At 52.9% G+C, this 24,753-nt stretch overlaps 1 protein-coding gene across 1 annotated transcript; it reads left to right on the top strand.

The window, feature by feature from the left end:
• Positions 1-12,679: 12,679 nt before the first annotated feature.
• Positions 12,680-17,587, top strand: LOC129713352 (zinc finger protein 703-A-like). The gene is made up of 2 exons (XM_055662339.1): positions 12,680-13,033; positions 15,904-17,587. The coding sequence occupies exons 1-2, from the start codon at positions 12,887-12,889 to the stop codon at positions 17,173-17,175; spliced, it is 1,419 nt and encodes a 472-aa protein (XP_055518314.1). The 5' UTR covers positions 12,680-12,886; the 3' UTR covers positions 17,176-17,587.
• Positions 17,588-24,753: the final 7,166 nt, after the last annotated feature.

The raw sequence follows: 24,753 nt of genomic DNA, 5'->3' as shown, positions 1-24,753 counted from the left end.
TAAACAGTCCATGGTTGGGGTGAGAGCAGTCCTTGGCGATGCTGAGCGCCCTCCGCAGACAGCGCTTGCTTTGGACAGACTCAATGGAGGGGAGCGAGGAAAAGGGGTGGTGATGCGTTGGGCAATTTTCACCACCCTCTGCAGTGCCTTCCGGTCGGAGACAGAGCAGTTGCCATACCATACTGTGATGCAGTTGGTGTGGGTGCACCCTTGACTAGGATTGTAACACAGTTGCTTAATACTCAGTATACTTGATCTTTAAGAATGCTGGTGCTTTGTGCTATGGCGGTGGGTTTGTTGGTATTGTGTTGTGCGGCACATATCATTCTTGTAAATTATCAATTCAAATAATTTTCTGCCAGGCAAACAAATAGTGTGGTGTTTACATGTCCCTGCCCCTCCCACAGCTCCTGATCTGATCACACTGAGGGTGGTGGGTATACAGTATGGAACTAACTGCCAGAAGCACTAGTTGAGGCAGGTACTAGCACCGTGTTTACAAGACATTTGGGCAGGAAAATTGATAAAGATTTAGAGGGATACGGGTAAAAACATGGGTGACTGTGATCTGTGTAAACAGGCATCTTGTTCGACACGGACAGGTGGGATGTGAGGGATTCTTTCCATGATATGTAACTCTGTGAATCGATGAACTAGTAACTCTTTAATCTCATTAGATTAATTAAAATCAGTTTAGATGGCTGTTTGTGAGGGAAAGAACTGCAGATGCTGAAGGTAGACACAAAATGCAGGAGTAACTCAGCGGGACAGGCGGCATCTCTGGAGCGAAGGAATGGACAATAGACAATAGGTGCAGGAGTAGGCCATTCGGCCCTTCGAGCCAGCATCGCTATTCAATGTGATCATGGCTGATCATCCACAATCAGTATCCCGTTCATGCCTTCTCCCCATACACCCTGACTCCACTATCTTTAAGAGGCCAATCTAACTCTCTCTCTTGGGCACTGTCGGGCACTGTTGGGCACTGTCGGGTTCTGTTGGGCACTGTCGGGCACTGTTGGGCACTGTTGACACTGTTGGGCACTGTTGACACTGTTGACACTGTTGACACTGTTGACACTGTTGACACTGTTGACACTGTTGACACTGTTGGGCACTGTTGACACTGTTGACACTGTTGACACTGTTGACACTGTTGGTTGACACTGTTGACACTGTTGGGCACTGTTGACTGTTGACACTGTTGACACTGTTGACACTGTCGGGCACTGTTGACACTGTCGGGCACTGTTGACACTGTTGGACACTGTTGACACTGTCGGGCACTGTTGACACTGTTGACACTGTTGGCACTGTTGACACTGTTGGACACTGTTGACACTGTCGGGCACTGTTGACACTGTTGGGCACTGTTGACACTGTTGGGCACTGTTGACACTGTTGGGCACTGTTGACACTGTTGACACTGTTGACACTGTTGGTTGCACTGTTGACACTGTTGACACTGTTGGGCACTGTTGACACTGTTGGGCACTGTTGACACTGTTGGGCACTGTTGGGCACTGTTGACACTGTTGGCACTGTTGACACTGTTGACACTGTTGGGCACTGTTGACACTGTTGGGCACTGTTGGGCACTGTTGACACTGTTGGGCACTGTTGGGCACTGTTGACACTGTTGGCACTGTTGACACTGTTGACACACTGTTGTTGACACTGTTGACACTGTGTGGGCACTGTTGGGCACTGTTGACACTGTTGGACACTGTTGACACTGTTGACACTGTTGACACTGTTGGGCACTGTTGACACTGTTGGGCACTGTTGGGCACTGTTGACACTGTTGGGGCACTGTTGGGCACTGTTGGGCACTGTTGACACTGTTGGGCACACTGTTGGGCACTGTTGACACTGTTGACACTGTTGGTCTCTGTCGGGCACTGTTGACATGGTGTTGACACTGTTGGGCACTGTCGGGCACTGTTGGGCACTGTTGACACTGTTGACACTGTTGACACTGTTGACACTGTTGGGCACTGTTGACACTGTTGGGCACTGTTGACACTGTTGGGCACTGTTGACACTGTTGACACTGTTGACACTGTTGTTGACACTGTTGGGCACTGTTGACACTGTTGGGCACTGTTGACACTGTTGACACTGTTGGGCACTGTTGGGCACTGTCGGGCACTGTTGACACTGTTGACACTGTCGGGCACTGTTGACACTGTTGACACTGTTGGGTTGACACTGTTGACACTGTTGGGCACTGTTGACACTGTTGACACTGTCGGGCACTGTTGACACTGTTGGGCACTGTTGACACTGTTGGGCACTGTTGACACTGTCGGACACTGTTCTCTGGCTGTAGTGGTATCTAGTTGTTCCTCAGGGCCAGACCACAGTAAACCAAAGCTCTTCCAGCCAAGAGAGGACAGAGATGACAGAGGGAGAAGTAATTGAAAACACCCAGGCATTTTATAAATCCTCCATGCCAGTGACTTTCAGCTCCCTCACGGAGATGGGTGGTTTTGCCAAACTTATGGATTCAGCTTTAAATAACAGTCAGTACAAATATCATAAATTTTAATGCTGCCTTTGAGAAAGTTTTTTTTCCCGCAAGCCTGCTGGGCTGGAGGTAGATGTTGTTTTAGATGTTTGTACTCAGTCTGTACCTGACGTGGTGCCTTTGTGATGGCAATCAGCGCATTTAATGTGGAGCAAAAGCCTCATAAAAATGTCAGCACTTGAATTACATGATACCATATTTCACTATTTTCTATTTTAGTACAATGAGTTACAGCGGCAGAAATGTGTCCCCATGAAAGGTGATTTGATATATTCTCTGCCTTGTTTAGAAGGACATCCATCTCCTGAGTAATAAAGAAAGTTGGCCTCCATTATTCTTTCTCTCTCCCCCTCCTGTCCGCGGTAATTTATTGCCTCGCAGTCTCTTGGCAGACTTGCACAGCAAGCAACTAAATAACCTCTAGAAGGTTTGCAATGAGCTGCTGCCTGCTACAGTGTCTGCGCGCTGGCTGTATCGATTGCAGCCGTCTGGAGGAGGGCGGAGAGGGGGCAGGGGAAGCGGAGAGTGTGATCTATTAACTGCTCGGTGGAAGGAATGGTTCACAACACGCACAGACTAATGAATCCTGCTCCTCTCACCCTGCCCATTCCGTGCTGGGGAAGGCGCTGACAGAGCTGTAAGCTGCCCACGGTCTGATTGAAGAAGGGCCTCGAAATGCCACCCATTCCTTCTCTCCAGAGATGCTGCCCGTCCCGCTGAGTTACTGCTACAGCTTTTAGTGTCTGCAGTTTAAACCAGCATCTGCAGTTCCTTCCCACACACCATCCCACAGGCCCGTAATCCTGGTGCCAGCCCACACACTGCCCCCTCTCTCCACTGGCTGGACACTGGGTGGACACGGCCAGCCACACAGATCCGGTGCCGTGGGGCAAGGGGAACAGTGGCGCAGCGGGTAGAGCTGCTGCCTCACAGCGCCAGGGTTCGATCCTGACCACGGCTGCTGTCTGTGTGGAGTTTGCACCTTCTCTCTGTGGCGAGTGCCCGGAACGCGCTGTGATAGCGGTGTTTAAGACACATTAGGACAGGCATGTAGATGTCGGATGGATCACGTACAGGCAGATACGTGATGCTCTTGGCACACGCACATTGTGGGCCGAAGGGCCTGTTCTCGTGCTATATTGTTCTATGTTCTACGTTTGTCAATCAGGCATCAGGGGGGTAAACGGCCAGAGGTTGGCACAGGAGAACAGGAGTAGACCGAAAGTGGGATAACATGGAACTAGTGTGAATGGTGGGCCGAAGGGCCTGTTTTATTATACATGCTGTATAGTAAAACTAGTAAGTCTGGTTTAGTTTGGAGATACAGCGCGGAAAGTGGCCATTCGGCCCACTGAGTCCGCGCCGACCCGCGATGCCCGCAGATTAACACTGCCCTACACACACGAGCCAGCACCGCCATTCAATGTGATCATGGCTGATCATCCCCACTCAGTACCCCGTTCCTGCCTTCTCCCCATACCCCCTGACTCCGCTATCTTTAAGAAACCTATCTAGCTCTCTCTTGAAAGTATCCAGAGAACCTGCCTCCACCGCCCTCTGAGGCAGAGAATTCCACAGACCGCTGCGCCACTGAGGGTGGGGTGTAGGGTGGTGGGGGGGGGGGGGGGGGGGGGGGGGTATACTGACGGCTACAGTGGAGGCCCAATGTGGGAAGGATTAGTTGAGAATTACACTGCGTGCTGGCTATGCCTGCAGACAGCCAAGTGATGTTTGCTTTTGGCACCGCGCTCTCCCTTTCCCAGAACTGTCATCAGTCACTCTGATGACAGGCCCGACAAGAACAGAAATAAGTTATTAATTAGCTGGTTAAAAAAAAACCTGAAGTGAAGGGTATTAACACAGGAAACTATTATTGTAAATTCCCATCTGGGTTACCGCGGACGGCTCCAATTTTATGTCCGATTGGTTTGGGAACAGCTCCATCCGAAACCGCAAGAAATCGCAGTGAATTGTGAACGCAGCCCAGACCATCACACAAACCAACCTCCCTTCCATTGACTCCATCTACACCTCACGCTGCCTCGGCAAGGCCAGCAGCATCATCAAGGACCAGTCTCACCCCGGTCACTCCCTCTTCTCCCCTCTCCCATCGGACAAGAGGTACAGAAGTGTGAAACACACACAGCTCCAGATTCAGGGACAGTTTCTTCCCGGTTGTTGTCAGGTAACTGAACCATCCCACCAACAACCAGAGAACAGCGTTGGACTACTATCTACCTCATTGGTGACCCTGGGACTATCTTTGATCGGCCTTTACTGGACTTTATCTTTAACCAAACGTTATTCATTTATCGTGTATCTGGACACAGTGGATGGCTCGGCTCGATTGTAATTATGTGTTGTCTTTCCGCTAACTGGCCAGCATGCAACGAAAGCTTTTCACTGTACCTCGGTACATGTGGCAATAAACTAAACGAAAGCCTTAGCTCAGAAGCCTGCGGCATTTGCCATCAGGCCCAGGACTGCTAGCTGTGATTGACTGTGCTCCTTGGCTGTCCCAGCAAGCTGCCCAATAAGTCACCCAGGGGCCAGTAGTCAGCGGTCAGTGGTCAGGGGAGGCCTCTGGCCCGCGACCACGCCCCCCCCCCCCCCCCTGGTGGTCAGGGGCTGGAACTACACCGTGACTGTTGACATAGCAAATCTTGAATGGAGAACGTGGACTCACAACAGGAAGTGTAAAACGGTGACATTTTATCTGTTGTGCATTGCGTCAGTGGGCAATCTTCCGAAAAGCTCCCCAGACGGTGGAAGCAAACTCCGAACCGTCACCCATCCGTGTTCTCCACAGGTGCTGCCTGACCCGCTGAGTTACTCCAGCGCTTTGTGTTTTTCGTATGAAGAATATGTGTCTTTTGTTTGAGGAACAGTGATGTTTTCAGGAGAGAGTCAGATTTAGCTCTTAGGGCTAATGGAATTAAGGGATATGGGGGAATAAGCAGGAACGGGGTACTGATTTTTGATGATCAGCCATGATCATATTGAATGGCGGTGCTGGCTCGAGGGGCCGAATGGCCTACTCCTGCACGTATTTTTCTATGTTTCTATGTTTCTTGGGGAAATCCAGGACAAGGGGTCACAGTTTGAGGATAAAGGGGAAACCCTTTGGGAGCGAGATGAGAAAAGCATTTTTCACACAGAGAGTGGTGAATCTCTGGAACTCTCTGCCACAGAAGGTAGTTGAGGCCACAGTTCATTGGCTATATTTAAGAGGGAGTTAGATATGGCCCTTGTGGCTAAAGGGAATCAGGGGGTATGGAGAGAAGGCAGGGATGGGATACTGAGTTGGATGATCAGCCATGATTCATATGGAATGGCGGTGCAGGCTCGAAGGGCCGAATGGCCTCTACTCCTGCACCTATTTTCTATGTTTCTATGAATGGCCTAATTCCACTCGTATCATTTATGACCTTGTGACAAACCACCTCAACATTCAGTCTGAAGAAGGGTCTCGACCCCAAACGTCGCCTATTCATTTTCTCCAGAGATGCAGCCTCACCCGCTGAGTTTCTCCGGCATTTTTTATCTACCTTCAATATTCGGGGCATCAGGTTGAATCTCTGAATCTGTTTGAAGCCACGTCAGAATTGTCCGTTGGCGTTGCTTTGAAGGTGCAGGGACATGTTGTTGATGGGACTGCGTGGAGCCAGCTGGAGAGATATTACAGAGTAATCGCAAAGGCCTACACATGTTTTAATGCAACCATTTAAACATCCCCAGTGTACAGCCGTGGCCAAGGAATCTTGGACGCAGCAAAAGCTTTGCCGAACGCTGTTTACATGGGGAAAGAGAGTGCGATTTAACAAACGTGGTCTTAATTAAGTTCGCTTCATTTTGCTCCGAGTTTAACAGAGCACAGATGCACACAATCAGATGCGGGTTCTACCCCAGAGCTTGGCTCTTGCTCGCACTCATAAATCACTGTAAATGAAGCTTGCAACTCGGGGACAGGACAAACAAGGAGGGGAAAGTGGGGCCCCTCTCCAGTCCAGGGCTACTCTCAATCTCTCTATTTTTCTCTTCCCTTCTCTATCTATCCCCGGCTGTGGGAGAGGCGGAGGCTGAGGGGTACACCTTATTGAGGTGTACAAAATCTCGAGGGGGGCACGGATAAGCTGAACACTCGCAGTCTCCCCCCCAGTAGAGGATTCCAAAACTAGAGCGCACAGACTTAAGGTGAAAGGGGAGAGATTTAACAGAGACCTCGGGAAACCTTTTCACTCAGAGGCTGTATCTGGAATGAACTGCCAGAGCAAGCTCCAGAAGTGGATATGGGGCAAATGCAGGCAGATGGGACGCCCAGAATGCCAACTTGGTCAGCATGGACAAAGTGGGCCGAAGGGCCTGTTTCTGTGCTGTACGGCGCTATGGCTGCCAAACATCACCAGATTCCACCCTCCTTGACCAATTTACAGAGGGCCAATGATCCCACCAGGGATGTAGGGAGGAAACCGGAGCACCTTGGGGGGGAAGGCGACGTTATCCCGGAGAGAACGTGCAAACTCCACACAAACAGCGCCCGAGGTCATGATCGAACCCGGGTCTCTGACGCTGTGAGGCCGCGGCTCAGCGCTGCCCACAATGTGACATCACTGACGGGAAGCGCCACGCTTCCGGGTTCCAAGTGGTTTGGCTGGATTTGGATCAAAAGCTTGCCTCTAAATGCATCCCTTGTGTTGCCTGGCTTTGATGTCTGTTTCATGGGCGGAAAATGCTTCACCAATGCACTTGGGCTGAGCCAGCCCGGGGTAGACCGTCACATAATGATACAGCGTGGGAACAGGCCGTTCGGCCCAAACTTGCCCCCACCGGCCAACATGCCCCAGCTATAGTCCCACCTGCCTGCGTTTGATCCATTCCCCTCCAAACCTGTCCAATCCATGTCCCTGTCTGACTGTTCCTTAAATGTTTGGATTCCCCCTGCCTCAACGACCTAATCTTCCAGCTCGCTCCATACACCCACCACCCTCTCCGTTTCTCCCCTTCTCCCACCCCCCTCCCCGTTCTCCCATTCCAAATCCCTTCATCTCCCCCTCTCATTGCTACCCCATCTCTCCCCACCTCCCATCCCATCCCCAATCTATTCTCCTAACCTTTCATCCCTCCCCCATCACTCCCCCTCCCCTCACGTTTCCTCCTCCCCATCTCTCTCCCACCCCCCCCTCTAATCTCTTCTCTTCCCCATTTCTCCTCCAAATCTCCCCCCCCCCCTGTCCCCCCTCCCCCTCTCCCCATCTCTCCCCACCCACATCCCATCCCCAATGTATTCTCCTAATCTCTCATCATTCCCCATCTCCCCCCCCCCCCCTCCTCCCCCTCCCACTCCCCATCTCTACAGTCTCTCCTCCTCCTCATCTCTCCTCTAACCCCGCCTGTCCTCCTCCCCACCTCTCCTCTCCTCTCCCTGCGCCACGAGTTTCCGATGTTGATTGGAGCAGCCCCTATGTAACAGTGTGGGATTCAGCCCGTTAAATCAATATTTAACGACCCCGTGCCATGCACACAATCACTGGACTGTTATTAAGATGCAGAGCCAACATCTCCCAGGCTGGGCTTTGGTGCATTTCCAGGTTCCTCAGCGCACACACCACATTGAAACCTCCTCCATCCTGCTCGTAAATACAACCCAGCTCAGGCAAGCGAGCGCACCCTTTCATCCCGTTCCAAGTGGCACGGGTCCAGCTCTGAGGTTGCAACCATGACCTCTCTTGTCAAGCAACACCACCGGGATTAATAGGTTGGGCGGGACGCACCAATAACCGCCTGTTTGATGTGACAGCCTTTGATGGACATTGATTTACTTACAGACTGATAGATTTTTAATTGCCCTCCTTCGTCAAAATCATGTCAAAATATTGTGTAGGAAGGAACTGCAGATGCTGATTTAAACCGAAATGCTGGAGTAACTCAGCGGGACGGGCAACCTCTTTGGAGGGAAGGAATGGGTGACGTTTCGGGTCAAAACCCTTCCTCAGACAGTATTTTGTGTCCACTTTCGATTTAAACCAGCATCTGCAGTTCTTTCTTACACATAAGGTCATAAGTGATCGGGGAAGAATTAGGCCATTCGGCCCATCAAGTCTACTCCGCCATTCAGTCGTGGCAGATCTGTCTCTCCCTCCTAACTCCATGCTCCTGCCTTCTCCCCATAACCTCTGACACCAGCATCTGCAGTTCCTTCCTACACGAGGGAGACTGGGCTGTTCCTCCTTCTCCCCTGTCCCGCTGAGTGACTCCAGCATTTTTATTCTAGTCTGCTCTCTGGAGACTGAATGGGAAAAAGAAATCCAAGTCAGAATGGGAATCGGCGTCAGCCAAGCGGAGAGGACAAGATGGGACTTGTGACCTCTGCGAGTTCACGGAGGGGGCGGCGACAGGAAATTCGATAAACCCACAGAATCGGGGGGGGAAATGCGTTGTACAGAGAGTGAGAGGCAGCGAGACTTGAGCGCCGGCATCAATGGACACTGACATTCCCCTGTTGTACTGGAGGCTCAGCTCGATTTTATCTCGATGTTGTTCAGGGTGCGGCTAGGAATATAATTTAGCACAAAGTGCACACTTCAGTAACACAGGCGCCCTTTGTTTTCTCTCTTGCCCACTACATTTGCCGTGCCATTGTTCGGACAGAATATAAATCTAACTTCATTAGTCATGAGAGAGGTTCCTTCAAAATTAGCCAGCTAAGTAAAAGAGTGCTCAGTAAATTCAGACTGACATCGTGTACACAAAATGGGCTCGTACAACTCACTCTGTCCGTTCTGTAACTTCAATTGTTCCCTTGTTCTCCCTCTCTGTCCATCCAACCCCCTTCCTAGTTCTCCGGCCACTCACTGACCTCCTCACCCTCCCTCCCCCCCCCCCTCCCATGCGGCGCCCCACCCCCGCCCCTCCCCGGCGCTCCCTCACTCCCCCCCCTCGCCAATGCGGCGCGCTCCCCGCCCCCGCCCCTCGTGCGGCGCCTCCCTCACCCCCGCCCCTCCACCAATGCGGCGCGATCCTCACCCCCGCCACTCCCATCAGCGGCGCTCCCTCACACTCCCGCCCCCTCCCACGGCGCTTCCCTCACGCTCCCTCGTGCAGTCCCTCAACCGCCCCTCCCACTGTGCGGCGCTCCCTCACTCCCGCCCAATGCGGCGCTCCCTCAGTCCCTTCGGAGCCCCCTCCCACCCTGCGGCGCTCCCACCCTGCGGCGCTCCCTCACGCCCCTCCCCGGCGCCCCTCCCACCCCATGCGGCGGGCTCCCCCCCGCCCCTCCCACCCCCCTCCCCTCAGTCCCGCCCCTCCCACAGCTTGCTCCGGCCCTTCCATCGTGCGCGCCTCAGTCCCGCCCACCGTGCGGCGCTCCCCGCTCCCTCACTCCCCCGCCCCCGCCCCTCCCACCGTGCGGCGCGCTCCCTCACCCCCGCCCCCCTCCCACCCTGCGGCGCTCCCATCCCCGTAACTTTCGATCAGAGCTCTGACTCAGGGATCTGTCCCCGCGACCTTGTGACTCCGTTAAAAGAGCCTGTGACGGGCGGGAGCCGATTGAAAAATTGACGGTGTCACTTCCAATTTATCCAGCAACTTCGGCGAGCGGCGCGGGTGTCGCTGCCTCTGTGTAACATTGGAAGCGACTGGAGCCCGAACCGCGCTCACTGCCTCTGCACAAACATTGATGTGTCTCACTAACGCTGCCAGTGCGGAGAATTGTGCGTGTGTGTTGTGAGTGTATGTGTCTGTGTATATGTGTGTTTGCGAAAGTGTTTTGTTTGTGCGTGTGTTGTGTGAATGTGTGTGTATGTATGTGTGTGTGTGTGTATCTGTATGTGTGTGTATGCGTGTATGTGTGTGTGTATCTGTATATGTGTGTGTATCTGTATGTGTGTGTGTATCTGTATATGTGTGTATGTATCTGTATATATGTGTCTGTACGTGTGTGTGTATCTGTATATATGTGTGTGTGTGTGTCTATATCTATGTGTGTGTGTGTGTGTCTGTGTGTGTGTGTGTGTGTGTGTGTGTGTGTGTGTGTGTGTGTGTGTGTATATATGTGTGTGTCTGTGTGTGTGTATGTGTGTGTGTATGTATGTGTGTATATGTGTGTGTGTACGTGTGTGTGTGTGTGTGTGTGTGTGTGTGTGTGTGTATATGTGTGTGTATGTGTGTGTGTGTATGTATGTATGTGTGTGTCTGTGTGTGTGTGTGTGTGTGTATGTGTGTGTGTGTCTGTGTGTGTGTGTGTTTTCTGCTCGCTTCAGTCTGGAGCAGGGGACCGCCCAGCCTCGGCACATTTGTTCACATTCAGCCCCAGCCCCTCCCACGCAATCTCGGTCAATGGGAAATATTTGCAAAACTATCTCATCTGTTGAAAAACAACTGCAGATTTATGAACGAAGAGGGTTTAAGCGCTGGCTGAATGTTGTGGAGAAGTTGTTTTGCTGTATCCGTGTAGCCCTCCCAGTGAAGGCCGTCCCACCCAGAGTGCCAGAGACCTGGGCGGTGGGGGTGGTGGAATGGGGGAACCAGCGGGTGGTGGTGCCTGTTGCCCTGACTTAGTTTAGAGAGCTTAGAGAGATACAGCGCGGAAACAGGCCCTTCGGCCCATCGAGTCCCGGTCGACCATCCCGTACACTAGCACTGCCCTACTGCACACGAGGGATAACTTACAGAAGCTAGCCTGCGTGCAAACTCCACACAGACAGCACCCGTAGTCAGGATCAAACACGGGTCTCTGGGGGCAGGAGAGAGTGTCACCTCGCTCTGTCTTGGAGGGTAAATCTCTCTCTCTCTCTCTCTCTCCACGGCACCTTCACCCTCTCCTAGAAACATGGACAATCGGTGCAGGAGTAGGCCATTCGGCCCTTCGAGCCCTTCAGTACCCCGTTGCTGCTTTCTCCCCACATCCCTCGATTCCGTTAGCCCTAAGAGCTAAATCTAACTCGCTCTTGAATACATCCCGTGAATCAGCCTCCACTGCCTTCTGTGGCAGAGAATTCCACAGATTCACAACTCTCTGGGTGAAAACGTTTTTTTCCGGACACTTATGAACTCCAACATTCTCCAAAACCTCGCTAGATGCTGCCTCACCCGCTGAGTTTCTCCAGCATTTTAGTCTACCCCAGCCTCCATTCCTTGGCCTGGCATTCGCTCGCCGCCCCCGCTCACTCCTCTTTTGGGACGAACAGGCCTGGTGTTTGGCTTGTTGAGCCGTGACGGGTGACCACTAGGCGATGGTCAAGAGATCAGTGGACAAAGGTCTGGCCTTTGTTCACCAACAACAAACACGACCGCACACTCGGCCCATCGGCCCATCGGGAGCATTGTGGCCCATCGCGCGGCTGAGGCAGAACTGGTGTGTTACCCGCCCCTTCTCTCCACAGATGCTGAGTTACTCCAGCATTTTGTGTCTACCTTGCGTGTGTGAGATGGTGTGTGTTTCCCTCCATGAACCCCCTTATCTCTCCCTCTTTTCCTCGCTCCCCCATTCCCTTCCCCCTTTCTCTTCATCATCTCCCCTCCCTCTCTCTCCCTCCCCATCCCCTCTCTCCCTCCCCATCCCCTCTCTGCCCTCCCCTCTCCATCCTCTCCCTCCCTTCGCTCCTTCTCTCTCTCTCCTTCCCCCCCCCTCTCTCCCTCCCCTCTCTCCCTCCTCTTCTCTCCTCCTCTCTCTCTCTCTCTCCTCTCTCCTCTCTCCCCTCTCTCTCTCCCCTCTCTCTGCCTCTCTCCTCTCCTCTCCCTCTCCCTCCCTCCTCCTCCCCTCTCTCTCCCCTCTCTCCCTCCCCTCTCTCCTCCTCCTCTCTCTCCTCCCCTCTCCTCCTCCGTCCCTCCCTTCGCTCCTTCTCTTCTCTCTCTCTCTCCCCCCCTCTCTCCCTCCTCTTCTCTCCTCTCTCTCTCCTCTCTCTCCTCCTCTCTCCTCCTCCTCCTCCTCTCTCTCTCCTTCTCCTTCTCTCTCTCCTCCTCTCTCTCTCCTCCTCCTCCTCCCTCTCTCCTCCCCTCCCCTCTCTCCTTCTCCTCCTTCTCCTCTCTCCTCCTCTCTCTCCTTCCTCTCATTCTCCCTCTCTCTCCCTCCCTCCCAGAGACGGGGCGGAGTCCCGATGTAGCGGCGCCGCTGTATCTTTAAGGCAGCGAGGGGGAGGAGGCTGTGGGCGTCTCTGCGCCTCTCCCTCCCTCCCTGGGCCAGACGCGCTGTCCGGCTCGGGGCGGCGGCTGTGCGGGAATTGGGAGAGCGGATGGCCCGAGCGAGCGGACGGAGCCGGGGACGGGCAGCGACAGAAGCGGCGGTGATGATGATGGTGATGAGGTTCGGCGGCCGCTGAGAGGAGGCGGCGGCGCCGTTAAGCCGCTGCCCGGGGCCGCATGAGGCAGAGCTGCCGCGGAGCCGGAGCCGAGGCGGAGAGGGAGAGCGGGCGGCGGCCGGTCGCGGCCCTCAACATGCTGAGCGCACACATCCTGCACCCGGAGTACATGCAGCCCGTCCCCGCCACTCCGCTCAGTCCCATCGAGGTGAGTGAGTCAGGGCGCCGGGTAGAGGGGTAGGGGGGTTGGAGAGGAGGGGGTGGGGGAGAGGAGGGGTTGGGGGAGAGGAGGGGTTGGGGAACTCGCCAGTGACCCCCCCGACATAGCGCACCCAGACCCGCCCGACCCCACATTCTCACCCCCGATCCCCGCAACCCGTTACAGCCGCCGACCCCCCGTCTCCAGCCCCGCTGCGTGACCGACTCCCTCCGGCCTCCCCTCCCCGCCCCCGACCAGTCTCCCCCCGCGGGCAGAATGCGCCGACAAGCTCCCGGCGCGACTTCTCGCCGCTCCGCACGCATTAGCGGCGGAATGAGACCGTTCGGCCCCTCGCCTCTGTACTATCCCATCCTTCTCCACAGCGGCCGGCTCGTGTCTGTATCCCGATTGCTCAGCCCCCCCCCCCCCCCCCCCCCCCGCCCATTAACACATTAGGAACATTTTACATTACACCAAAGCCAATTAACCTACAAACCTGTGGGTCTTTGGAGTGTGGGAGCAAACCGAAGCACCCGGAGAAAACCCACATGGTCACAGGGAGAGCGTACAAACTCCGTACAGACACAGCACCCGTGGTCAGGATCGAACCCGCGCCTCTGGCGCTGCGAGTGAGGCAGCAACTCTACCGCTGGGGACGGGCGGGGGAACAGTGCGTCGGGAGGAACTGCAGATGCTGGTTTAAACCGAAGATAGACGCAAAATGACGGAGTAACTCAGCGGGACAGGCAGCGTCTCTGGAGAGAAGGAATGGGTGACGTTTCTGGCCGAGATCCTTGTCCGGGGGCGGCTGGCGTTGGGAAGATGTGGCCTGTGTTTCCACCTTGTGGGAGACGCGGAGATTTCACTTCTCAAAATCAGCTGTGGGCCGGTGAAGCAGATCCAATGATCTCTCCTCAGTCTCTTGCTACCATTCCCTGCTGGAATGATTAAGAACAGCGAGCAGTACAGCACAGAAACAGACCCTTCGGCCCGTCGCCTCCATGCGTGCCAAATTCAACTAATCTCCAAAAATAGGCACAAAAGTGACTCAGCGGGACAGACAGCATCTCTGTAGAGACCCTTCTTCCGGTCTCGACCCGAAAGGTCACTCAGACCTCTCCAAAGATGCTGCCTGTCCCGCTGAGTTACTCCAGCATTGTGTTTATCTTTGGAGATTATTTTATTTTGACATTGGTTTAAACTTAAACCAGCATCTGCAGTTCCTTCCTGCACACTTCAACTAATCTCCTCTGCACCTGATCCATATCCCTGGATGTTCTGTTTTTGAAAATACTCTTAATTTTGCACTATATGTGGTTGCCGTTATCCTTTGAGGATTAGCGGCTGATTCCCAAAAAGTTAATCGGCAAGTCAAATCGGTAGTAAAGAAGGCAAACACAACACTAGCATTTATTTCTAGAGGGCTAGAATACAAAAACAGGGATGCAATGCTGAGACTCTATAAGGCGCTGTTCAGGCTGCATATGGAATATTGTGAGCAATTTTGGGCCCCATATCGGAGGAAGGATGTGCCGGCTCTAGAGAGGGTCCAGAGGAGGTTTACAAGAACGATCCCAGGAATGAGTGGGTTAACCTATGATGAGCGTTTGTCGGCACTGGGCCTGTACTTGCTGGAGTTTAGAAGAATGAGGGGGGGACCTCATTGAAACATACAAAACAGTGAAAGGATTGGATAGAGTGGATGTGGAGAGGATGTTTCCACTAGTGGGACAGTCTAGAACTAGAGGTCGCAGCCTCAGAATTAAAGGACATTCCTTTAAGAAGATCAGAAGGAATTTCTTTAGTCAGAGGGTGGTGAATCTGTGGAATTCTTTGATGCAGAGGGTTAGGGGAGGCCAAGTCAGTGGATGTTTTTAAGGCAGAGGTAGATAGATTCTTGATTAGTGCGGGTGTCGGGGGTTATGGGGAGAAGGCAGGAGAATGGGGTTTGGAGTGAAAGACAGATCAGCTATGATTGAATGGCAGAATAAACTTAAGGGGCCGAATGGCCTGTTTCTGCTCCTATCACTTATGAACTTATGTGAGCATTGTGGACGGCTTGATTGTAATCGAGTATGTCATTGTTTCTTTTACTTAGACAATGATAATAAATTAAATGCCAACCGCCTGTACGTGATCCATATCCCACCATTCCCCACATTTCATGTTATCAGTTAAACGCCACTATCGTATATGTCTCGTACACACCACCTATGGCAGAAATGTTCCAGGCCCCCACTGCTTTCTGCAAAACAAAATTACTTGGACCTCTCTAAACTTTGCCCCTCTCTCCTTAAAGCTGTGCCCTCTAATGTTTGACACCCCCACCCCCTTGCAGGGAAAGAGTTTCTGACTCTGGTCAATTGTGCTTTGTTGTCGCTAGTACAACCACACAGTGAAATTATTTTAATTTATGCATCACAGTTCAGTAAAGTACAAGCATAGCTAAGCACAATCCCCGATTAGCATGATGTACAGATATAGTCCACTGAGGCAGCATGCAAGACTCCAAAATCTCCAGGTCTCCAGGAGCACGGCCCGATCCATGCCTGTTTCCATAGATAGACACAAAATGTTGGAGTAACTCTGGAGAGAAGGAATGGGTGGCATTTCGGGTAGAGACCCTTCCTCATGGATATGGGAAGAGAGCAGGAACGGGGTACTGATTTTGCGATGATCATATTGAAAAGCAGTGCTGGCTGGAAGGGCCGAATGGCCGACTCCTGCACCTATTTTCTATGTTTCATGCTGTATTCATAACTGTCACTGTATGTCATGTTGTTACTTGTGGGCGGAGCACCAAGGCAAATTCCTTGTATGTGAATACTTGGCCAATAAACTTACTTGCATTGTGACTGAAACATCTGTCCTCTCCACAGCTGGATGCCAAGAAGAGCCCCCTGGCCCTGCTAGCACAGACCTGTTCTCAGATCGGTAAGCCTGATCTACAGCCCTCCAGCAAGCTGGGGTTGGGGGTGTCCGGAGGGAAGGAGTCACCCCGTCCCCTCTCCTGCCTGAAGCTGGGTGAGACGGCAGGCGAGGACAAGTCCAGCTTCAAGCCCTACGCCAAGGTGGGCGACTCGCAGAAGGAGGGGGTCGACAAGGCCGGGTTTCGGGCGCCCGGAGTGACGGGCCAGACCTTCCCTTCCCCCCGCCCCCCCTCTCTACCTGCCGGCCCCGGCACCTCGCCCCCCCCGCACGGAGACTGCAAGGCTGGGGATCTGGAGGACAAGACTGATGTGGAGGGCAAGGCTTGCCGTCAGCTCTCACCCCCGGCCCCCGTTGGCAGCAGAGCCGGCAGTGAACACAGAGACACGCCGACCAAGAACGACGGCCTGGCACTCGGACACGTGGCACCCGTCTCTCCCTACAAGCCGGGCCACCCCGTCTACCCATTGCCACCCTCCAGTATGGGGTACCACAACTCCATGGTGGGAGCCTACACCGCAGCCTACCCTGGTCAGTACGTATCTGCGATGGAGCCCAAGCCGGGGTTGGTGAGCGGGCAGATGGGAGGAGTGGGCAAGTCGGCAAACTCCAGCCCGCTGATGGGGGCATCCCCACCCTCCTTCGTGCATGGACTGTGCCGGGACCCGTACTGCCTGAGCTACCACTGTTCCCCCACTCTGGGGGGCAGCGGATGTGCCTCCTGCCTCCACGAACCCAACGCGCTGAAGAATGGATACCCGCTGGTGTACCCGCCCCACCCGCTGCAGTCGGCGCCCGGACTGGGCACCCACCCCCTCTACACATACGGCTTCATGCTGCACAGCGACCCCAGGCCCCACGTCTGTAACTGGGTGTCTGCGGCCGGACCCTGCGACAAGAGGTTCTCCACCTCCGACGACCTGCTGGGGCACCTGCGTTACCACACCGCGCTGCCCGGCGCCGACAAGCTGCTGGCTCACTACGCCTCGCCCACCTCCTGCGGCCTGCACCTGCCCCAGCACTCTCCGGCCGTGTCCAGCGGCCTGGCCCTCCGCGGCCCCCACGCCCTGGCGCTGGGACGCTACCACCCCTACGGCAAGAGCCAGCTGTCCGCGCCCACTAACTCGATGATAACCATGTCTGCTGCCACCCCTTACTACGCCCCTTATGCTCTATACGGCCAGCAGTTTGCAGCCTCTGCTTCTGCCCTGGGATACCAGTGAAGATGGGAGTGTCTGCATCTCTGGGGGAGGGAGGGGCGGGCGGTGCGGGCCAGGCCAGGGTCACTGGTCACCACACCAGCTTGACCCACAGGCCATGCAAACTCCTTGAATGCAATGTACATACCAAAAGCCCCGGGTATCTTTTTTGCAACAAGTTTTCGTTAAATCGTTTTATTTAAAAATATTTTTCTTTCTATTTTTTGTGGGGAAAGGGGGAAATTGATATGCATGTTTTTAGTAATCCCTCCTTCCATTCTCATTTGAAATTTTTTTTTTCCTGTGCTTATTTTTAACCCTGTACAATGGAGATGTAATATTTTTTTGTATTGTATTTCAACGGGGGTGAAACACGATGGCAGGGCTATCCGAGATGTGGGACGTGTTATTTTGTTATTAAATGAGCCTGATTATATTTATATTCTGATGGCTGCTGCTTTTCGTGAATTGGTTTAGTTTTCGCCGTGCCTTCTGTCTGCACACTGTCTCCCCATACACCCCCCCCCCCCATGGTACCAAGGACCACCACCTCAGTTCCACAAAGCCTGCCTCAGAGTGGAGAGAATAGCGCCTGAACCAAGACCAAGTGCGGCACAGTGGCGCAGCGGGTAGAGCTGCTGCCTCACAGCTCCAGTTCGACCCTGCTCTCTGTGTGGAGTTTGCATGTTCTCCGGGTGCTCCGGTTTCATCCCAAAGGCGTGTAGGTTTCTTGGTTGATTGCCCCCTAGTGTGTAAGGTAGAACTAGTGTACGGGGATTGCTGGTCGGCACGGACTCGATGGGCCGAAGGGCCTGTTGCCCATGTTGTATATCTGAGCTAAACCTCTAACCAAACAGCGTAGTCCTTGCCAACAGCTCACTCCGGCCCCATATACATCCTCACAACCTGCTACTTGTTCTGTGCTGGGTCATTTTTGTTCAGACTAACCTCCACAACAAGTGAACATTAAAAAAATACTGAACTTTTCTGAAGCATTGGAGATAATCCCAAGTTGGAGTGCCTTGGGTACAGGACATGTCTGAGGAGACACGAGGCTGCAGCCCCTGAACAAACTGCTGGCGGCACGGTGGCGCAGCGGTAGAGTTGCTGCCTTACAGCGCATGCAGCGCCGGAGACCCGGGTTCGATCCTGACTATGGGCGCTGTCTGTACGGAGTTTGTACGTTCTCCCCGTGACCTGCGTGGGTTTTCTCCAAGATCTTCGCTTTCCTCCCACACTCCAAAGACGTACAGGTTTGTAGGTTCATTAGCTTGGTAAATGTAACAATTGTCCCCAGTGTGTGTCGGGTCGTGTTAATATGCAGGGAGCGCTGGTCAGCGCGGACCCGGTGGGCCGAAGGGCCTGTTTTCCGCGCTGTATGTCTAAACTAAACTCAGCGGGTTGGGCAGCATCTGCGGAGGGAATAGACAGATGATGTTCAGGTCAGGACTCCCCAGAGTATGAATGAATGAATAGTTCATTGTGACAAGCAACAGTAAACCTCTTCACTTGCATCCCCAAGGTATGCGAATAGTAGCCAACTAAAGGGCGCTGACAATGTTACAATGATTGGGAATTTGAATTTGGCGTACGGATTGACACAACTCCCTCCATATCCCACACTAAACCCTTCACTGCTGGGTCCCATGGCACTTGTTATTTAAAAACAAAAGTGCTGGAGATACAGCAGGTCAGGCAGCATCCATGGAGAGAGAGAGAAACAAGGTTAACGTCTCTGGAGGCCAAGTCAATGAATATTTTTAAGACGGAGATTGACTGATTCTTGATTAGTACGGGTGTCAGGGGTTGTGGGGTGAAGGCAGGAAAATGGGGTTGAGGGAGAGAGAGAGATTGAATGGTGGAGTAGACTTGATGGGCCGAATCTAATTTGCCATAGAGGGAGTGCAGAGACGGTTCACCAGACTGATTCCAGGGATGTCAGGACTGTCTTATGAAGAAAGACTGGATAGACTTGGTTTATACTCTCTAGAATTTAGAAGATTGAGAGGGGATCTTATAGAAACTTACAGAATTCTTAAGGGGTTGGACAGGCTAGATGCAGGAAGATTGTTCCCGATGTTAGGGAAGTCCAGGACAAGGGGTCACAGCTTAAGGATAAGGGGGAAATCCTTTAAAACCGAGATGAGAATAACTTTTTTCACACAGAGAGTGGTGAATCTCTGGAACTCTCTGCCACAAGAGGGTAGTTGAGGCCAGTTCATTGGCTATATTTAAGAGGGAGTTAGATGTGGCCCTTGTGGCTAAGGGGATCAGGGGGTAATGGAGAGAAGGCAGGTACGGGATACTGAGTTGGATGATCAGCCATGATCATATTGAATGGCGGTGCAGGCTCGAAGGGCCGAATGGCCTACTCCTGCACCTAATTTCTATGTTTCTATGTTTCTATTCTTCTCCTAGAACATAAGAACGTTTCATCTGAATATCCCTTCATCAGAACTGGAAAAGTGAGACACCTTCTAATTGTGATGTAACAATGAGTGTTTCCCTCCACATATGCTGCCTGGTCTGCTGACTCCAGCAGTTTCTGTGTTGAGATATCCAGCAATTACAGTTTGGTGATTGTCACCCCAGTTTATTGAGGTGGGCGATGAAGAACTGGCTGGAATAAGTAGGGCGTGTGTTTATTGTACGTGTCGTTATTGCAGCGTCATCATTCTCCAGTCTGAAGACGGGTCTCGACCCGAAACGTCACCCATTCCTTCTCTCCAGAGATGCTGCCTGTCCCGCTGAGTTACTCCAGCTTTTTGTGTCTATCTTCAGCCTGAAACAGCAGCAGCCGGTGAACAGTGGGATCTTCAACATTGCCCCTCTGGAACAAGGAACCTGAGTTCACTCCCGGTGGAGCCCTTGGTAATGTTCAAGAAAGAACTGCAGACGCTGGAGAATCGAAGGTAGACAAAATTGCTGGAGAAACTCAGCGGGTGCAGCAGCATCTATGGAGCGAAGGAAATAGGCAACGTTTCGGCGTCGGAGACTGTGGATTATTCCCAGCTGGGACGGTGAGACGGATCGGAACGTCACGTGGACCCCTGGAATTAGGACGAGGCTCGGACCCGATCACCGGTCGCCATGTAGAGATGGTGGGGGAGGGAGCCTGTCAAATGTGCAGGGTGCAACTGCAGATGCTGGTTTAGATTCAGAATCCTGGAGTAACACAGCGGGCCAGGCAGCATCTCCGGAGTTCCCGATGTCCAGAACAAGGGGTCACAGTTTAAGGATAAGGGGGAAATCTTTTAGGACCGAGATGAGAAAATAAATTCACACATAGAGTGGTGAATCTGTGGAATTCTCTGCCACAGAAGGTAGTTGAGGCCACACAGTTCATTGGCTATATTTAAGAGGGGTTAGATGTGGCCCTTGTGGCTAAAGGGATCAGGGGGTATGGAGAGAAGGCAGGGATGGGATACTGAGTTGGATGATCAGCCATGATCATATCGAATGGCGGTGCAGGCTCGAAGGGCCGAATGGCCTCCTCCTGCACATATTTTCTGCGTTTCTATGGAGAGAAGGGACGGGTGATGTTTCAGTTGGAGACCCCGTTTCAGACAGAGCCTGCTCTGGGATTTCCCTCCACCGGCAGCCCCGGGGCTCGAACCTACAGCGCGCAGGCTGGAGATTGATTTGTTAATTGTACGCGGAGCGGCTTCCTCAGCCCCCTGACTGACGGCAACGCGGAAAATCAATGCCTCCCTTCCCTTATTTATCCTCTCCACTTATCGCTTGTCATCCCAACAGTCTCTGTTTGTCTGTGTGTTCACCGATCAATAGCCATCACTCCATTGTGCCACCGATCAATAACCATCTATCAGTCGGAATCTATTAGATCTATCCATCCATCTGTCTAAATCTATTGATCCCTATCGCCCTGTCTCAATCGGTCAATGTATGTTATTCAACAATCAATAACTATTTTGCTCCATCAGTCAACGTCCATCTATTGATCAGGCTATGTGTCTGTGTCCCTCGATTTCCATCAATACCGTAACTTCTATCAATCTATAGCAATCAATATTTTTGCTTCTCTCCATCAATGTTTGCCTCTATCAATGGATTGGTTGATGGAGATGTCTGCATGACAGCAGTGTGGGCCAGTAGACAGGGTTGGAATAAAAACATAGAAAATAGGTGCAGGAGTAGAGGCCATTCGGCCCTTCGAGCCTGCAACGCCATTCAATATGATCATGGTTGATCATCCAACTCAGTATCCTGTACCTGCCTTCTCTCCATACCCCCTGATCCCTTTAGCCACAAGGGTCACATCTAATTCCCTCTTAAATATAGACAATGAACTGTGGCCTCAACTACCTTCTGTGGCAGAGAATTCCACAGATTCACCACTCTCTGTGTGAATTTTTTTTTCTCATCTCGGTCTTAAAAGATTTCCCCCTTATCCTTAAACTGTGACTCCTTGTTCTGGACTTCCCCAACATCGGGAACAATCTTCCTGCATCTAGCCTGTCCAACCCCGTAAGAATTGTGTACGTTTCTATAAGATCCCCCCTCAATCTTCTAAATACTAGCGAGTACAAGCCGAGTCTTCTCCCCATAACCCCTGACACCTTGTAAACCACACCTCATTCCTCCCAGACCCTGACACTGCTCCCAGCTCTGTGCAGTCTCTCCGCGAGTGACCAGCAGTGTCTCAGCCTTCGGGGACAGGAGTCCAAACCTCTCCCGGGCTGGGCACCAAATGTACCCCTCACACCCGCACTTGAAAACGGAGAGAACATCGCGATGGGATCCGATAGACAGCGAGAATATGCGACGGGCCAGTGGATGGCAGCCGGATTATTTTTTAAAAAGTGACAAAATGCTGGAGTAACTCAGCGGGTCAGGCAGCATCTCTGGAGATGCTGGTTGGAAGAAGGGTCTAGACCCAGAACGTCACCCATTCCTTCTCTCCAGTGATGCTGCCTGTCCCGCTGAGTTACTCCAGCTTTTTGTGTCTACCTCTGGAGAACATGGATAAGGTGTCGTTTAGGGTCGAGACCCTTCTTCAGAAGGCAGCCAGGTTCATTATCAATGGTCCCACCGGACTGCTGCTGCTGTTCCCATCTTTGGGTTACCAAGGGTGGGTGGCGAGAGGGTTTGGGGGGGGGGGGGGGGGGGGAGAAGGGGGGGGGGGGAGGTCAGTCGCAGTCTACCCCACGACAGAAGGGGGAGGATTGTACAGTTAATGAAAAATGGCTGATCTATCGTTCCCTCTCAACCCCATTCTCCTGCCTTCTTCCCCGTTACCCCTGACACTTAAGCCCCTGTCCCACTTCCACGACCTAATTCACGACCTTTTTTACTCGTGGTCATTTACATAGAAACATAGAAATTAGGTGCAGGAGTAGGCCATTCGGCCCTTCGAGCCTGCACCGCCATTCAATATGATCATGGCTGATCATCCAACTCAGTATCCCGTACCTGCCTTCTCTCCATACCCCCTGATCCCCTTAGCCACAAGGGCCACATCTAACTCCCTCTTAAATATAGCCAATGCACTGGCCTCGACTACCCTCTGTGGCAGAGAGTTCCAGAGATTCACCACTCTCTGTGTGAAAAAAGTTCTTCTCATCTCGGTTTTAAAGGATTCCCCCCTTATCCCTAAGCTGTGACCCCTTGTCCTCCATTATGTTAGAAAAAACGCCCGACCCACTTGATGCCACGTCCTACTTACGACCTCCTACGACCTCGTGACGACCATGCTGCGAGTATGAGTCGAGGGCAAACTCTGTCTTCTAGTTTTCTGCTGCCTGGCCCGCTGAATGACTCTTATTTAAGAAGGAACTGCAGATGCTGGAAAAATCGAAGGTAGGCAAAAATGCTGGAGTAACTCAGTGGGTGAGGCAACATCCATGGAGAGAAGGATATGGGCGACGTTTCGGGTCGAGACCCTTCTTCAAACGACCCGAAACGTCGCCTAATCCTTCGCTCCAGAGATGCTGCCTGACCCGCTGAATTACTCCGGCACTTTGTGTTTTTTTTTTGCAAACCAGAATCTGCAGTTCCTTATTTCTCGGCTAGCGGATCAAATTTAGCCAATGGAACCCATGTGCTCCAACCAGTTGAACTTGTCGAACAGGTTGTCAAATAAAGCCCACTCCTATTGCGCAGACCGCGCATCACTTTTATTAACTTTGCACGGAATTTAATCAAATTGGTCAGACAGGATCTGCCCTTCACAAAGTCACGTTGGCAGTCACTGATTCATCTTTGGCTTTCCAAGTCCATTAATCTTGATGTTTAAGAAGGAACTGCAGATGCTGGAAAATCGAAGGTAGACAAAAGTGCTGGAGAAACTCAGCGGGTGCAGCAGCATCATAGATCATCATAGATGCTGCTGCACCCGCTGAGTTTCTCCAGCACTTTTGTCTACCATTAATCTTGATGTTGAACAGCTCCCCTTCCACGCTTCCCCCCGCTGCCCTTGTGCACAAATGGACCACATTTGCCAGTTTCCAGTCATCTGTTACCCGGCTTGTGCTCCTCAGCGAAGATCTAACAAATTATTTGCAAGAATGCTGGCAATCTGTCCCCTTGTCTTCCACATTAGCCAGCGGCGAATCGCACCCGGTCCTGCGAATGTATTAGCATTTAAACCCACCCAGACATTGAGAACCGCAGCCCCACCCCCGCCCCTCTCATAGCGCGGCGCTCCCTCAAGCCCCGCCCCTCCACAACCCCCCCCCCCCCCCCACAGCGCGGAGCTCCCTCAACAGCCCCCCCTCACCCCCCCCCCCACACAGTGCGGCGCTCCCTCACCCCCCCCCAGTGCGGCGCTCCCTCCCACCCCCCCCCCCCCACACCCCCCCCCCCCCCCACCCCCCGGCCCACCCTCAACTCCCCCCCCCCCCCCCCCCCCACCCCCCCCACACACAGCGCGGCGCTCCCTCACCACCTTCCCCTCCACAGTGAGGCGCTCCTTCCTCCCTCACCCCCCTCCCCTCCCCTCCCACAAATTTGGGGAGTGGGAGCAGCTGGGGGTGGGATTGTACCCCAGAGACCCCCTGGTCATTACGACTGATGGCGCGCAGGAGGAGAAGCTGAGGTCACTGACCATGGCAACAAGACCTCTCGTTACTCACCACCCCGAGTGTCCCAACGCCTGGTGTAAGTTTAATACCCCCCAACAACTATGTGTCTGCTGCTGGAAGCAACACTACAGACAGGCCTTTACAGAGCCAGTAAAACATTTAATGAGAGGCTGCCCCAGCAGTGGTTATCTACATCTGGGACTTGCTATTTGTTGTAATGAACAGCACCTTTCATCTATTTTGTGGACACCAGTGAAGCTGTCACGTCTGATCAGCCACTTAATGTGACAGGCAGTGCTAGCTAGAAGCCAGTGAACAGGGAGGCCTTGTTTTGTCACATCTGACGCAGCCGCTAATCCCCCCAGATTGATGGCTGTGGATCACATCCAGCACGTTTGCCCGGTCTATTTTGGGGCGAAAATGTTTCTTGAAAGATCTTGAAAGGAGCTGGCAGTGGGAGAGCGGATGATTAACGAGGGTTGAGTGGACTGTGAAGGGGCCCTCCCACGAGCAACAATCAATGGGCAGAACAAAACGTGTGAGCCTGCTGCTCATTCCC

Source organism: Leucoraja erinacea, chromosome 35, assembly GCF_028641065.1.
Source record: "Leucoraja erinacea ecotype New England chromosome 35, Leri_hhj_1, whole genome shotgun sequence".
Lineage (NCBI taxonomy): Eukaryota > Metazoa > Chordata > Chondrichthyes > Rajiformes > Rajidae > Leucoraja > Leucoraja erinaceus.
This window is presented reverse-complemented; position numbering and strand designations above follow the sequence as displayed.

Coding starts and splice junctions, on each gene's coding strand:
- LOC129713352 (XM_055662339.1), top strand. CDS start 12,887: ATGAGGCAGAGCTGCCGCGGAGCCGGAGCCGAGGCGGAGAGGGAGAGC. Junction 13,034..15,903: donor CTCCGCTCAGTCCCATCGAG/GTGAGTGAGTCA, acceptor TCCTCTCCACAG/CTGGATGCCAAGAAGAGCCC.